Raw genomic sequence first — 14,835 nt, forward strand, 5'->3', positions numbered from 1 at the left:
TTCCGTTTCCAGTCTGAAAATTGTTCCATAACTGTAATCGAAAGATTAACCGTTTTCTTGAATTGGGCATGTAAGAAGTACTATTAGATCTGAAATTACTTTTGGCGAGATGTCGTGGGTTCGTTTGTGCGGGAGACATTTTATTCACTAATCATAATCATACCAGCAAGCAGTGGCGGCGCGTCAATAGAGCCAACCGGGGCATTTTCGGTATAATAAAAAATATTCGAAAAATACCTCAATATCGGTTGCACAGACTGTCTACACTAGCCATATTCTCCCGACATGGTTCATTTTTCGCTCGCAAAGCTGCCGCTGGAACAAAAATTAGAGGTACAACGTCTTGGGCCTTATCAACCAAAAAAGGGAAGCGTCGGCGTACATTCTGCGCAGAAACTTGGTATAAAAAACACGAATGGTTGTGTTACAGCGAGGACAAAAATGCACTTTTTTTTGTTTTTATTGCCTACTTTTTGCTACCGCCCGTGACTCACGTTGGTGTAAATTTGGTTTTAGAGATCTTAAACATCTTTCCAAGCGTGCCAGGGATCATCAATCTTCTATGTAGCATCTGTACAATGCAGTAAAATACGGAACATTCGGAAATGTTAATATTGCAGCACAGTTGGATGAAGGACGCGCGGTTTCTATTCGTCGGCACAACCATAACGTCGAGAAAACCGCCATGTTCTCGGTCGATTGATAGATGTTTTGAAGTTGAGCTGTCCCTCCGTGGGCACGATGAACGGGCTGACTCTTCTAATAGAGGGGTATTTTTGGATATGGTGGGATACACCGCATCCCTAGATACAGTATTGAGTGATCATCTTGATGCCGCAACTGTTTCGAAAGGGACATCTAAGGATATCCAAAATGATTTGCTCGACTCAATGTATAAAATTTATTTACAACATTTGGCTCTGGAAATTGAGAATTGCCAGTTCCTTTCGATTCAGTCTGACGAGATAACTGACATCACGTGCGTTTCCCAATTGGCTGTGATTTTTCAGTTTGTGAAAGATGGTAAACCTACCGAGAGATTTCACAGCTTTGTACCAATCGTTGATCGCACGGCTTGCGGGATATCGGCTGTACTGAAAGAAGTGTTACAGCCTTACAACGCGAAATCAAAATTGATAGCTCAAACTTATGACGGCGCGGCAGTCATGAGTGGGTCGAAACATGGTGTTCAAGTTTATATAAAAAAAGATTTTCCTCATGCGCATTTTTTACATTGTTATGCACACCAATTTAACCTCGTTATTAAAAATATGTGTCTTGATACCCCTCTCGTCCATATATTTTTTGCAAATGTTTCGGGGTTTTCTTCATTTTTTTCCGTTTCGCCGAAGCGCTCTGACCTCCTTCGCCAGATATGCAGCCGCCGTCTCCCAGCTTGTGCACCAACACATTGGAACTTCCAATCACGCGTGGTGCAGGGCGTGTCCGAAATTAGGTCTGAGCTCATTGAGTGTTTCAATGGCATTCAGAGCTATCCGGTTTGGGACGAACGCTCTGTGAGGGAGGCGGCAGGTCTAAAGCGTCTGCTAGATTCTAGCAGCTAGAAGATGGTGAGTTTTCATTTTTTCTCCGCAATATTCACGTGGATGTATTATACGGCGCATTGCAATCAAGGCTAATGGATGGAGCGTCTGTGCAGTCGTGTATTTCAGACTTCTGCGATGCTGTATCTCGTATCCGGGAAACAATAAAATACGACGACACATGGAGTGCTTCTTTACGTCGCGGGCAAACAACGCAGCGTTTGATTTTGTCTGCAAAGGAATGCTGTGACCATCTGGTGAATCAAATAGGCGATCGTCTGCGCACTGAACACCTTGCCGCGTTCTCTTCGATGAACCCCAAAAATTTTTCAAAATTTGCACGTCAATTTCCCATCCATTTGTTGGCTACTGTCTCCAAATTTTACCCCATGATAAATGTGGGTAAATTGGAAAATGAATTGCGATGTATATACACCAATCAAACTTTTTTGAACATCACATCAACTTGCGCGCTCTATGGGTTCCTCATAGATAACACTCTAGTAACTACCTTTGCGGCGTCAAAATTTCTGGACATCATTTTGACGACGCCTGTTTCTTCCGCCGACGCAGAGCGAACATTCAGCACGCTGAAGCGTATTAAAACGTATCTCAGAAACACAATGAAGCAAGATAGATTAAATTCCTTGGCTGTTTTATCCATTCACAGAGACGTTATTTCTGGGATGCATGACTTTAATCAGCGCGTTATTGAGCATTTTGCTTCCAAGAAACCGCGGCGTGTTGCATATATGTTCAAGCAGTAGAAGTCTAGCAGCATATATATCTATGAGTGAGCGACGCATGTCCTTATCTTTGCATTACCTTTCCTTTCTTCATAGTAACGTTTCAAACCTTATTTTAGGTTTTGTCTGCTTTCCCGAAGTTTCTGTTAATATGTCATTGTATTTATCTGGGTAAATATTGCCTTTCCTTTTGAAAGAGGTTTCAAAATAAACTATATCTATATTTATTAATCCCTTGACTTGGACCGGTTTTAAAGACACTTTCTTATCGTTAAAAATTGTCGCTTTTGCCAACTGGTTGTTACCGATGGAATGGTTTTTATACTCATAAAATGATGGGAGAACTTACAGCGCTCATCCTGGGGTGACTTGGTTCCGCAGTAGCTTGCCTCGGTTGTCAAAATGACCACGCGCCGCCACTGCCAGCAAGTACATATAAGCGATATTGAATATAAATACTGTAGATGCCACCGTTATGATAATTTTGTCTCTTGAGTCATCAGTCAAAAAGGGTTCGTCATAGGTCCACTTTATATCTAAAAAATTAAGAGACCATACGTGAAAAGTTGTAGAATCTCAGATAGCCCGTAACACAAAAATATTGATGGTAACGGGATGCTATTTGTATTTCTACATTTCATAAACGGCCACAGATTTTGATGGGTTACCTCGAATGAGGGAATATACCCAAATACCATTCTGTGACGGACACTCTCAGAATTAGAGACGCACTGAGTTACGCTGTGATAAGCATTGTACAAAATTTTTATACAACTTTTTTATATTTTCAATAGGGTTACCATAGGATAGAATTTACATATTTATCCCGAGGAGAGGAAAGCCGATAAGACGGCTTAACCATATGGCGAACCACGGCCTCTCGTCTCTCATTCTATGTCGGGTATGGGATTAGTTAGTTATTTGTTTTCGGAAGCATGGACTTGATGGTGCAGGAAGCCGTAACCGTCCAGCGGTTACGTGAACCACCCCACGACTAGGGCTGGGCATTTCGAATCGAATATTCGAATCGAATCGAATAGTAAATTATTCGAATCGGTTCAGAGCTAAATTTCGAATCGCCGCCATCTTGTTTTTATCTTTCCGTTAATGGTCGAGGTGAATTTCCCAATTTTATTTTCATCGGAGTCATAGTTTTTCAACGAAATTCTAACATATGATTATTTTCTGTAGTGAGTTATTGATAAAACGTGTTTGTTATTCTGTGTGAACGCTCAGCAATCTATCTGAGTGATTTATTCTATGTCTTCAGTAATTCATTTGTTAAGAGGACCAATTATACTATAATAAAGTCGGTTAAAATTAAAGTATTCGATTCGATTCGAAAAAATTATTCGATTCGATTCTGAAATCACAAGGTATTCGAAAATGCCCAGCCCTACCCACGACCCGACGAGACACAATCCCTGACAAATTTCGCAGTCATGTTTGCCAATTTTTGCGAGTAAAATACTTTTATTATGGTATAAATTGCATCGGAATCGACGCTGCTGTGGATTTTTCGTGGGAGGAGGGTGACCCAACCAAAACAGCAAAATAGAATTTCCCGGATTACGTGAAGATTCACGTCTCAAAATGACTTTGCAAGACGGTTGTTTTAAAATTTTGGGTCGGCCTCCAACATTAAAAATCCCGCCTTTTTCTTTGCAAGAGCTGCACAGCGGTGTTGCTTATCGTGCTAAGCGTTAGGGATACGCTCGCCACCGCATCCTTGATTACTCTGCGCGGGTTCGCAATTCGAATCCCACGCGGGGATTGTTATGTGCGAGAGATTTGCTGAACTGCTCTCCGCCGCAGGGTGGCTTAGTCACAAATTAGTCAAGTCACAAATTTCCCTCGGCATATGTTTTGTGCCGCGAGGACAACGATAATTATATACTTTATTGTTCTCAAGCAACCATGGATGGCACTTGTGTTGTGAGATACGAGTTATACATAATCATGTGTGACGAGAAGCTAAAATAAATAAAGGAGTGAATACATGACCTAAATTTCTTGATTGAAAAGCGACATTATGAAATACTAAAAATAAAACGGAAACACCATTTAAGTTTTATTTCAGGATAGCCCGTGACAGATTGAAGATGATTTTTAGACATTGCAAATCACAAAAACATTTTGACGCGACTATGATATAGGTGTATAATACCGTAATTACGGTAATTTAAAAAAAGGAAAAGTATATTTAATTCAGTTTTTTTAAATAAATTTACTCTGTGGGATATTATCGCTGACATATGGTTTTTTCCTACCGTGATGTCCTCAAAATAATGAGTGGCAGCATTGCGATGGAGCGGAATAATTGTTGCAGCAACAGCTCAGATATGTTTTTAAATTGCAAAAATACGAATTAAAACAACATATATTCGTACATGTTTATGTCCACAGTTTGCGTTGGTATTTTGGAGCATTGATACTATTTATATTGTCGCAATTAAATCAACAAAGCAACACATTTCGTTTGGTGGAGATTTCGAGGTGATGAATATGTATGTTTCATATATACACTTTATATGTATATTTATTGTCGTTAATTAAATTCCGGGATTTTATAGAAGATCTTGGGAATTTTATAACAACTATAACGAATTCGCAAGAGCGCAATAATATGTATATATATATATATATATCAAAGCTAAATATAAAGAGGTAGTTTATCTAACATTATTATGTTTGCAGATTGCCGTGTTATTTTAGATCGGTAATGTTCTTATATGGTGGACCAATCGCGAAATACGTTGAACACAATTAGATTAAAATTGAAAGACCGTTTGGATTCCCCTATAGTTGTTATGGATTGAATATTACGCTACAAGAAAAGTCATTATAGGCTATTTTGACTAATGCTTAAACGGGGCGACCGCTCAGAAGCCGTTGTATGGTAATTTGATATTCCGATGTTGATGCGATTTTGCTGCCCGTCTTATTGGGAGTGTATATGCGAAAACCCATTTTTCAGGCACAAAAACGGGCCTCGTCTTATTTGCCGGGTAGAGTTATTCGCCGGGAAATACGGTATGTAAATCCTATCCTCAGAAGGCATTAACATGTTCGATTCATTGTCCTTCAACCTATTACTGTGATCCACTAAATATCTAAATATCGCAGAAAGAGTGCCAACTGAGATTAAATCATGACGTTTTTCTTGTGTTTTTGGATTCTTATATTATTATGTGAGATTAGATAAATTGCTCGCTGGAAATTTATTTGTATGAAAGGGGTAATTGAGCTTTTGGTAATTCGATCTAGGAGTAATTATATATACTAAAGATTCTGGAAACCACTGCAATCTACATTAAAAATTACAAAGTTTAATCTTCAACACTATTCAAATTCTTAATGAAAAAAAATGTTTTTGGATTTCAAAAAAAATCCAAAATTTTAAGCTAAACGTAATGCATAATTGAAACATCCCGAACATTTGAGCACCTTTTAACATTTCATACTGAGAAAGATTTAGCCACTTAAATCCGGGTATCTCAAAAATGTCGTGTCCCTCTTGTTTCCATAATATCATTATTATTGAAGTGCTTTTGTTTCGAGGCCAAAAAAATGTTTATCCGGTGAAATTTTGCATGCGCGGAAATTTTTGTCAGCGTTTAGTTTTATCAAAAATCATGCTTTGACTATAGATGCACGCTTTATTCACCTTTGATTCTGGATTTGGCTTAACAATCACAGGAAATGGTTACAAAAAAATCGCCATGTGGATTGAAATAGACGATAGAACGCATGGGTAATCGTAGTTGGTTTGCTTTCGTTGATTTGCTTTCTTTGTATCAAATAAATTCAAGACCTGGATGATTGGCGTTGATAAGATAATATTATTTTATCATCATAAACAATACAAATAGAACATATTCGTTAACGCCATATAAATAAAATGTTTTGTCTTTTCAAATTTGTATATTTATGGGCGAATACCAATCTTTGACGGTCTTGTTACATGCATACCGCTTTCTGCGTGCATGAGGGTGGTATAGATCAGGGCTTCCAAGACTAAGGGCCGCGGCCCCGCGAAACGAATTTTAGGGGCCAGAAAGAGAACACCAATTCTACACAAGTACTATATCGATTTAAATTTTTGGACTCGATTCGAAACACCTAAAACTGGTTTTAAACAAAAATCTCACGATTCCTATTGAATACATCATCATACCGTTGTTTTTCTGAAAATAAGACATTGTCTTCAATTTTTTTTTTCACTAAATAACACCAGGACTTATTTTGGGGGATTTCTTTTATTTTCATTTTCAAAAAACAAAATTACAGAAAAATACGAGATTTTTAAAAATACAAAATATGAAAACCGATTTTCATTTACTTGTAAATGAATTTGTATTTACTTGTACCACGTTTTTATTTAAAATAACTGCTAAACATGGATTCTTAACCATTTAAAACGAGTAGGAAAGATTTTGCTATGGACTACTTCAAAAAAAAATTGCGCTATCGACTAGGTCTTATATATTTGAAGGGGCGGGCTTATATTAGAATCATTTTTAAAATTCAGGTTAGGTCTTATTTTCGGAGAAAAGGGTAGAATCATCGCGCTTGCATAACAATATCTATTCTGGTCGTAAAACCCGATTTGTGCGTGCTTGCATAACAATGTCGGCTTCAATCGTTAAGCCAGCGGTCCCCGAAGACGAATCTCTATAAGTGCGCCTCGAAAATTGAGAGATTTACGTTCAAATAATAACCAATATATGATTGAATATTTTACATGGTTTATTTATTCTAAATGTTTTATTTTATTTTTATTATTTTAAACGATGTGTATAAGAATCAATAACTTCATTTCACCCTTGTTTTGTAGGGTCTATTGTAACGCAACAGTAGAAGTAAACCCTTGCTGCAGTTTCGTATGCAGCACTTTATTCATTTGCTCTTTGTATTTGTTAACCGAGTTTAGCTAACGTGGGTGATTTTGTTTAGCATTTAAACGGAATACCAGGCAGTGTTAAAAAAGAGAAGTCAACCGTTTGCCTTTATTCCTTACATTGCCTACATGTTTATAAACTTTAAAAGGCATGAAGTACACATTGACGATGACAAAATTGTGTTTTATTCAAAGACAGCATGTTTTTCGAGTCCGCCGTGAGTTTTTTCCTGATAATTTTGCGTCAGACAAACCGCGGCCTCATGCTAAATTTGTTAAGAGCGAGTAACAATGCCAGAATAGGACCATGCTGTCGGTGGCCAAACTTCGTAATTCATTATGATTGAGGCCCGCATTGACAAACAGCGAGCTACGACTGGACTTGCTGTGCGGTATGACGAAGTCTCACCCATCACACCGATGAGTGAGGTTCATATGAACAAATGCGTGTTTGTTTTTGTTATCGAATAAGCCCACTAAAATATGAAAATTCACTGTATCATTGAAATATCAAAAATGTATATTTCGAACTGTTTAGCATAATTAGTTTGCGCTTTGTATTTCCATGATGATTTATTTTAATTTTTTGAACAGTATTTTACAAAGTTCTTATAATTTTGAAAAATGATGTACTTCCCTACCCAACGTGATTGTTACACGTCTAAGAATATTTTTTTTCTTCATACAAATTCAAATATACCAAAATCTGTAGGGAGTGTTTGGCGAGCCAGTATTTGTTGGCGTCATCCTCTTCGATTGTCTATGCTGGAGCATGACGAAATTGCAGATTAAGTCAGGGTTATTATCAAATTATGTTTTAGTTTCCTATTTGAACAGTCCCTTAGCTAGTTGTTGATGGTAAACTTTGTCAACTTTATGATATCTTTTGCCAATGTTCAGAATCTAATAAAGTAAAAATAATGGCTCGTTCACGGTGGTCCAGATCCTTGAAAATAGTAATCGCAATCGTTACTCGCAAATATCATTTGTTAGGGATTAGTTTTGGGGAATAACAATAGACATTGCCGATCTCAGGTGTGGAAGCATTAATAAATTTTCAACCCAAATTGTATTAAATGTGTATGCTGCTACCAAAAGCAAAACTACGAATACCAAAATAGAGCATATTGGTTGCGGTCGAAAATGATTTGCTTATTACCGAGCAATATTTTTGTTACATATTATGCTTAACAATACAAAAAATGTGATTCAGAATTTCCAATACCTGTTAACTGCTTCAAGAAATGTTAACAGAACAAACCAGAAATTGCACTCATGCAGTTTAGTTGTGTCAAATAGCTATCGCTAGGAACAATACGTCATATCTGTAATAATTTTTTAAGATAGAAATCACAATATGTAATTCACTTTTACTATTTACAAGAGAATCGTATATCAGCATCAAGACGTCCGCAGTAAAAGCTCAGAACATCAGATACTGTGTGTGTTTTTTTCACACACTAGGCAACAGATAATTGTTCTCTGTATGTAAAATATCGGCATTGCTGATCTAATTAGATTTACTTCAATAAGAAGCAAAATTTCTCATACTCAAAGTTCGAGGCCAGCATTCCAATATGTTATATAGGTGAAATATAACTAGGTACAAATAAGAAATATAAGTATCCATCAATAATATGATCAATAAAAGTAGTTAAATGTATATTTGATGTCTATGAACTATGCTTCACCAAATTACTCGAATCTGGCCCTTCTGTAATAATAAAAGATTGCACAAACCTTCGTTAGATCATGATCTAACTCAGTGTTTCTCAATCTGAGTCCGCGGGGCGTTTAAATGAGCCCTCAGCAAGCAATGCCTTTTCAGAAACTTTATGCAGCAATAGTATAGTTTATGTAGGTCACAAACCTTTTTAGTCTCGCGGGCCACTCTCACATTTGGAAATTCGTTGCGGGTCGCCAACGGTTTTATCAAATTAATTGTCGCGTAATAAGGCGTATACGATTGCAGTTGGCTAAAATCGCCGATTGTTTTCGCCAGCGTGACATTTTATTTATGCCGTAAACACCTTTACGTCGGTGTTTATTCTCCCTAAGTCACAAATTTCCCTCAACATAAGTAGTCTATATTATGTCTTGTGACACGACAACGATGATAATTACTTTTTTTGTACTCTCACAGAATTGGAAGTTATTAGGTGAAAGTTATTATACATTCGTTCGGGATGGCGGCAGACAAATAAAGGAGTGGTTCCGCGACGCAAATTTTTCGATTAAAAAGCCGTAATATAAAATACTGGAAATAAAACCGAGAACAATATGGGTTTTGTTGTAGGAGGTTCGCGACAGATAATAAACGCTTCTTCGGGCATTGCAAATCACAAATTTTCGTGTGCTGAAATCGAAACACAGTCAACTAACTGTTCGCGGGATTTATTGCCGTCAAAAATTTTCGTGTTAACATTATGCAAGGTTAGAAACGCGACGTTTTCCCGGATTGTGATGATATATTGTATAAGATAATCAACCCAAAGTATATTCAATCAATTTTGATTTCCCTAGAATAAATTTTACGCCGTGAGATTTTATAGCAATGCATCACTATACGTTGAAAAAGTCGGCTCTATTAACAAGTAGCGTAATCGCGGCAACTCTTCCAAAAGTCGTTCCGCGGGGATTTCGAGGCGATGAACATTTATTTTTGATTTACTAATATACTTTATATGCATTTTTATTGTACTAAATTAAATTGTACTCTGTGGGATGTCAAAACAGATCTGAAGATTTTTCTAACGGCAATAACGAATTCGCAGGATCGCAAAACTACGCATCAAAACTAAATGCAATCAGGCAGTTTATCTGATATTTTAATCTCCACAGATTGACGTGATATTTTGGAGTACTAATGTTAATATTTCGTCGTAAGAAGACGCAACAGCGAGTTACGCAAACACAATCAAATTACGGCAATATAACAAGTCATTTTAGATTCTTTTTGCTGTCAAGGATTTAATATCTTACGTGACAGAAAAGTCATTCATTATACGTTGAAAAAGTCTGGACTTTTATGGAGCGCATAATCGCGGCCACTGTTCCATGAGGGAATGGAAAATTCCGATTTGCCCCCCCCCCCCCCTCTCACACAGAGTTCGCTTAGGACAATTAACGCATCTTTGAGTCCGCAAAGTTAGTTTTACACTGGTGAGAAAATAGTACGCGACCAAAAAATGTTGGGAAACGCTGGTCTAACTTCTCCAGACAAACAAGGTTCCGTCGTCCCAGCCACAAATGTTTTTTATTTTTTGAATGCCAGTTTGTACAAAATATTGCCATGATCTTCTTTTAATCAGTGTCCTTAATTGATTTAAAAGGTATTGCCCGATTTTCTGTCTTGTCTATATTTTATTGTGTTCTTTCGACTGTTTTTGGTGGACGGGCACGTTTTCAACTTTTTCATTAAGTTATGTCTGTCCTCCGGATCCTCTGAATTATGTTTGTTGTTGTTTTATCTCTTTCAGAGCGACCAAAATAAAATTGATTGAAATATGAAAGATCAATGGTCAATTGAAATTATTACAATAAATTTCGAAAATAATATAGATAGATGTGTAGAACTGTGCATTACATTATATTTGAACCACGTTCCATTCCACGGATAGGAAACTGTTGCCCGTTTTGATGCATCGGCAACAGTCAATCAGGATTTTGCTTTCACCTATTAGAATAGTTATTGTTGTTGAAAATTTAAGATACCAAGGGATTCCTCAATTGTGTAAATTTGAGTGTCGAACGTGAATGGTATAGTTTATTAGTTGTGCTTGGGTGAATATTCAGTACAATTATGGTAGGATGTGTTCATGAGTATTGATTGCAGTAATTCATATGTAACCGGGGAATGTTCAGGTCACTGATCTGCTAATTCTTTTTTCAGATGTTTGAAAAGTGGCACAATTATATATAATATATATATATTTTTGCACTATTGTTTTTGAGCTACTTCCGTGCATGCTATATATACAGTTTTCATAAACCTTAAATTTTCAATTATATTTGTGTTTTTAGTAATGCACGAATCTTTTTCTATATAAATACAACAAATTTTCATGTAACATTATGTTTTTCCATTGAAAATATTGCACAAATGTCAACCGCAGGCACAAATGTCTTTTTCTTTTTTAAATGCTAGTTTGTATAAAGTATTGCCATGATCTTCTTTTTATCTCACATCCTAAATTGATTTAAAAGGTATTGCCCGATTTTCTATCTTGTCTTTATTTTATTGTGTTCTTTTGGATGTTTTGGTGGACGGACGCGTACTCGTACGTTTTTAGATCTTTCTTGAGTTATGCAGGATATTTAAATGGATATCGTTTCCATATTTTGTATATTTGAAAATCTCGTAATTCTCTACTTTGTAATTTTGTTTTTGATAACTGAAAATAAAAGACATCCCCCAAAATACATGGAAACATAGCGATGTGATAATGGGCAGGGTCGCACGGTGATGGGATGTTTACAATCTGTCACAGAACAGACTAAAATTAGATATCTGAAATCGAAACGGTTGTGTAAACAAGCTTATAATAGCCTGCTGCTTACGAAGACACAAAAAGCAAATCAAAAATTAAGTAGGCTATACAATAAGAGTAATCTCAGTGTCCGATGAAAATTGTATTAATTGAATTGTCACTCATTAAAGCAATAACAGCTAAACGAGATAGCGATTAGAGACCGCCGACTTATCGATCAGGCGACGTGTATCATTTGCTCTGACTCAATAGCGACACCGCGTGTCCCGTCACTAATTAACTAATAACTCGCTAATTCTACGACATAATTCATCCAAAATCAGTAGGCTTCTGGTCCGAGATATGAATGCACATGCGAAATTTGGAGCAGATTCAACCTCGCTTTTGTGAGATATCGCGTAACATACGAAAGTGTCTTAACAGAAAGTCTACAACTCAACCTGCAGCAAGCTACACATGAATAGGCTCCAATTTTCTAAAAGAATCTTTCAATTTCCTTTGAATCTAGGGCCCTATTTGCGACATATTTGTTTGGTACAGCAAGAGGCCTAAACTTAACATAAGCGTGATCGTTGGTAATTAACATTCTTTCCCTGCCAAAACACGATACCAACTCAATCGAGCCTGAAAATCATGCATTTTGTTTTGAAAAGATTTACTATAGGAACAGTATCACAAACGTCTAATTCATGCATACACTGTGTAGATGGCGGGTCTGAAAGGTTATTCAGGATAACTGTAACGCAACAGACTCATCCTCTGGTGTTGACTATGTCATCAATTTTGAGAATACTACGTACAGTCTCAGTGGCCAACTCAAGGGCACTGGTGGTCACAAGTAGTGGTTGCACAACACTTTCCTCAACCATGTCGGATATTCCACCACGTCGCACATTGACTCCAGTATTGTGATCTCCTTTCACATGACGATTCCTCAACTCAGTCACAGTGCTTATGGGATTCAAGCCTGCATTTTCTGCTAGTGTGTAAGGAACTACCTCCATAGCATCAGCATATTGCTAAATAGAAATGTAAATTTTACAACAATGTAGTGAATAATCAAAAATTGAAAACTGAAAAAAAAAATACTCACAGTAAAGCAATATGCTTCCATACCACTCAGTGTATGTGCATGCCGAGCCAATCGAATAGCAAGTTCTGTTTCTGGGGCTCCTCCACCTGCAATGGTTGCTCGTTTCTTGACTAGGCATCTGATAACACATAATGCATCATGAATAGATCGCTCTGCTTCGTTCAAAACTAATTTGTTTGATCCACGTAATAATACAGACACAGTCTTCCCCACTGAACTTGCGCCGGAGACCTGGAAATAAAGAGTTCGAAAAAGTTAAGTTTTATTACATAAAAATCATTTGTATAAATTTTTGCAGACCAGACCAACACCGACTCGATCAAAATAGATCAGACTTTTGTTGTTGGTCATGCCAACTCAAATGCATATACAAAATCACTATAATAAAAACAAGACATAATGAGACCAATCCAATATGCACATTCTGAAGATATTTCAGTTTTTCCAAAGTACAAAAATATCTTAGCGAGTTTGCAATCCAACGAGAATATAAAATAGATGAAATAAAGAATCACCTTGACAACACGGCCAGATCCCAAACTGCTTTCCTCCACAAGCTCTGCTGCAGCTAACATGTCAGGGGTAAAATGATCGATGCTTGCAATAGGTTTACATCCGATTGTCTTGCAGATAAACTCAATTTCCTCTCGCTCAATATCTCTCACAACTAATATCTTCATCTTGTTCAAGAAATGCAATGCAAGATCACTCAGTGCATCTCGGAGGATTGATTTCTGTATCAACAAGACATTGCATCCAGCTTTCTTGATTTGCTTCACCAAATTTAAAGTGTACTGACGCTCTTCACGAAGAACTCTGTCCATTTGTGTATAGTCAGAAACTATGACTTGATTTTCCATGTCTGTTTTCGGAGGTGACAAGCAAAATTGTATCAATCCAATTTTAGCTTTTTCAACACGTTGAAGACCAGAGGATCCACTTGCTGTTCGTTGAGTCAAGACGAGACCATCAACCAATACTGTATCTTCAATGGTTCCTCCAAGCTTGGGAATAATCTTAACATCACGCAGATCCACGTTGGTGGCAACACTAGGATCAATGACTTTCAAAATAGAATCTACTGCAAGAGGAGCAAGAAGATTTGAATATTGAGAAACAACTTTGGAATTGAGTGAAGTTGAGGCACTTTTTAGGAGGGTCTCACGATCTGACAATTCAACCTTCTCAGACATTTCTGTTAAGATTTCCACAGATTTCTCCGCACACTTTTGGAAAGCATCAGAAATTATAGTGGCATGAATACCACGATTCAGAAGCTTTGACGCAGCATCGAGCAAACTACCAGCAAGCACAACAACAGATGTTGTTCCATCCCCAGCTTCAATATCCTGTGCTTTTGAAAGCTCCACTAACATTCTAGCAGCAGGGTGGAGAACCTTCATCTGCTTCAATATTGTTGCTCCATCATTGGTGATTGTCACATCACCCTTCTCATCTTGGATCATCTTATCCATTCCCTTAGGACCCAAGCTTGTTCGAATTGCATCAGCAACAGCTTTGGCTGCGGTGATATTACTTTCTCTTATTTGGGTTGGTTTTTCTTTATCTTCAAATCTACCAGCCCTCCCAGTATGCATGCCTTTCTTTAATTTTGCAGGGGGAACCATCGTAACACAGAAGTTGAAAATTAACTATCTTTATTTATACCATTTTTAATGATTTTGCCAATTTCACAAGAAAAAAAAAGTTTGTTAATTTCAAATTTAGGTACCTAATTCAGTAATTAGACAAACTTCAAAACTTGCAACTGTGCACATAGTTCACTTAATTTTAATATCCCCATGCTGTATGTACATTTTTATACAGTACAGCACACTATACAAATCGGGTGACATTGTCCTGTTTCAGAGAAACCCATTTTACAGATGATCAGACACCCCTCCTTTGGGAGACGTCTGGACTTTGATGTACCTCAATATCGTTAATAATACAGTATAATGAAGTTGCGCAAAATACTACAAAAAGCGCAATCTAGTAACATCATCATTGAATTCCTTGGGAAAAAAGAATCCGATTTACCTAAGGAGAAAAAATTTTACCG

General features: G+C 37.1%; 1 protein-coding gene across 1 annotated transcript; it reads right to left on the minus strand.

Moving 5' to 3' along the window:
* Positions 1 to 12,314: 12,314 nt before the first annotated feature.
* Positions 12,315 to 14,451, minus strand: LOC120345982 (T-complex protein 1 subunit delta-like). Its single transcript, XM_039415604.2, has 3 exons — positions 13,289 to 14,451; positions 12,774 to 13,004; positions 12,315 to 12,699 (listed from the first exon to the last, which is right to left on the minus strand). Exons 1-3 carry the CDS (start codon positions 14,399 to 14,401, stop codon positions 12,433 to 12,435), a joined length of 1,611 nt encoding a protein of 536 aa, XP_039271538.2. The 5' UTR covers positions 14,402 to 14,451; the 3' UTR covers positions 12,315 to 12,432.
* Positions 14,452 to 14,835: the final 384 nt, after the last annotated feature.

This window comes from Styela clava, chromosome 8, assembly GCF_964204865.1.
Source record: "Styela clava chromosome 8, kaStyClav1.hap1.2, whole genome shotgun sequence".
Lineage (NCBI taxonomy): Eukaryota > Metazoa > Chordata > Ascidiacea > Stolidobranchia > Styelidae > Styela > Styela clava.